The sequence below is a fragment of the Plasmodium relictum genome (assembly GCF_900005765.1).
Source record: "Plasmodium relictum strain SGS1 genome assembly, contig: PRELSG_00_v1_300, whole genome shotgun sequence".
NCBI classification, from domain to species: Eukaryota; Apicomplexa; class Aconoidasida; order Haemosporida; family Plasmodiidae; genus Plasmodium; species Plasmodium relictum.
In genome coordinates this window covers 441-2,292 of record NW_021628504.1, presented here as the reverse complement: position 1 = coordinate 2,292, position 1,852 = coordinate 441, and the positions used below count along the sequence as shown (strand labels likewise).

At 19.1% G+C, this 1,852-nt stretch overlaps 1 protein-coding gene across 1 annotated transcript; it reads right to left on the bottom strand.

Moving 5' to 3' along the window:
* Positions 1-727: 727 nt before the first annotated feature.
* On the bottom strand, positions 728-1,479 carry PRELSG_0023400 (Plasmodium exported protein, unknown function; the record flags this gene model as incomplete). The annotated part of the gene is made up of 2 exons (XM_028680170.1): positions 728-1,138; positions 1,285-1,479. 2 exons carry the CDS (start codon positions 1,477-1,479, stop codon positions 728-730), a joined length of 606 nt encoding a protein of 201 aa, XP_028531108.1.
* Between the last annotated feature and the right edge of the window lie 373 nt (positions 1,480-1,852).

Sequence of the window (1,852 nt, the reverse complement as noted above, 5' to 3'; positions counted from 1 at the left end):
TTTATTAATATATATATACATCTTTGTAATTATAAAAAAAAAATTAATAATATTTTTTTTTTATATATAAAGTTTTTTTTTTTTTTTTCGATGAGAGATCATGTTATGTTATGTTATAATATGTTTTAATTTTTAGTGTAAATAAAAATTAAAAGAAAGAAATGTTATGTTATGTTATGTTATAATATGTTTTAATTTTTAGTGTAAATAAAAATTAAAAGAAAGAAATTTTATGTTATGTTATGTTATGTTATGTTATGTTATAATATGTTTTAATTTTTAGTGTAAAAAAAAATTAAAAGAATGAATGTTATGTTATGTTATGTTATGTTTTAATTTTTAGTGTAAATAAAAATTAAAAGAAAGAAATGTTAACTTATTAAAACTTAAGAGATAAGAGAAATATTTATGTATTATTCAATGTATATTTTTGAAATAACATTGAATATCATAAAATTTTGACTTAATAAATTGTTATAAATTATTTGTACGTTTTTAATTAAAAGAAGATATTAATTCTTTGTAAATAAAAACTCATTTATAACTGTTAATAGGTTTATTAAAAGATGCAGTAAAATTTAACTTCAATTAAATATTATGCATCATAAGAAAACTGTATATGTATATATAATAAAAACTAATATATATATATAAACGTATACTTAGTTATACATGCTCTTTATTAATTTGTTTGTTTAATACTCTAGCAAAGTCATTAAACGGGCAATTAATAAATCAATTCCTTAATTAATCTTTTAGATAGACTTAAAGCACGGGTATTTGAATGTCCAGATCTTTCTATTTCATCAAACTCACGATGTTCTTTAGATTCCAATGAACTTATTAGCATATTTAAATAATCAGACCACTTTAACCATAAAAAATATTTTAAATCAAGAGGATAATCTCTTAAAGAAGGAGAATCCATCAATTCACTCTTCATACCAAAGATCATTCCCATGATAATATTACTCTTGTGATTTTTATAATCATCTTCTATTTTTTTAAAAAGTGCCTTAACAATATTATATCTATTTACTGATCTCGCATTATTACTTTTTTGTTGGACCAATATTCTTGAATGATATTCACTGAAATGTAGTTCCCTAGCTACATTCTCTTTTAACTCATATGAACACTAAACAAAAATTAAAAATTAAGTATTTAAAAAATAATTTTTAAATAAATGAAATTATAATTTTTCTGTATATATCAATAAAAAATAATTAATTCACGTATACTTATATATATATATATATATATATATATATATATATATCTTACTTGAAGATAAATATATAAAAAAGCAATTATCGATATAACAATGAGTCTGTATAATATGTGACATATGGAATCTCTGTTTTTAGTTACATTATTCAAACCTTTAAACGAATTATTTATGTACTTATTTATGATTACATTTCTTGAAATGAAAGCTATCTCAGGTATATTACAAGATATTTTATCATAAGACTTCATTTTATGTTGTCATACTGGTTAATAAAAGGTATTATTAACCTTTTGTAGCATGCTAAGCTAGTTGCTAGTTGTATACGTACAAGTTAGCCATGCACTGACGCTAGTCCTATGTATATAAAAAAAAAAAAAAAAATAAAGTTATTTTTTTTTGTTTGTTTATTTATATATATATACATCTTTGTAATTTAAAAAAAAAAAAAATTAAATATATTTTTTTTTTTTTTTTGGGAAGAGTTTTATGAATGAATGTTATGTTATGTTATGTTATGTTTTAATTTTTAGTGTAAATAAAAATTAAAAGAAAGAAATGTTAACTTATTAAAAACTTAAGAGATAAGAGAAATATTTATGTATTATTCAATGTATATTTTTT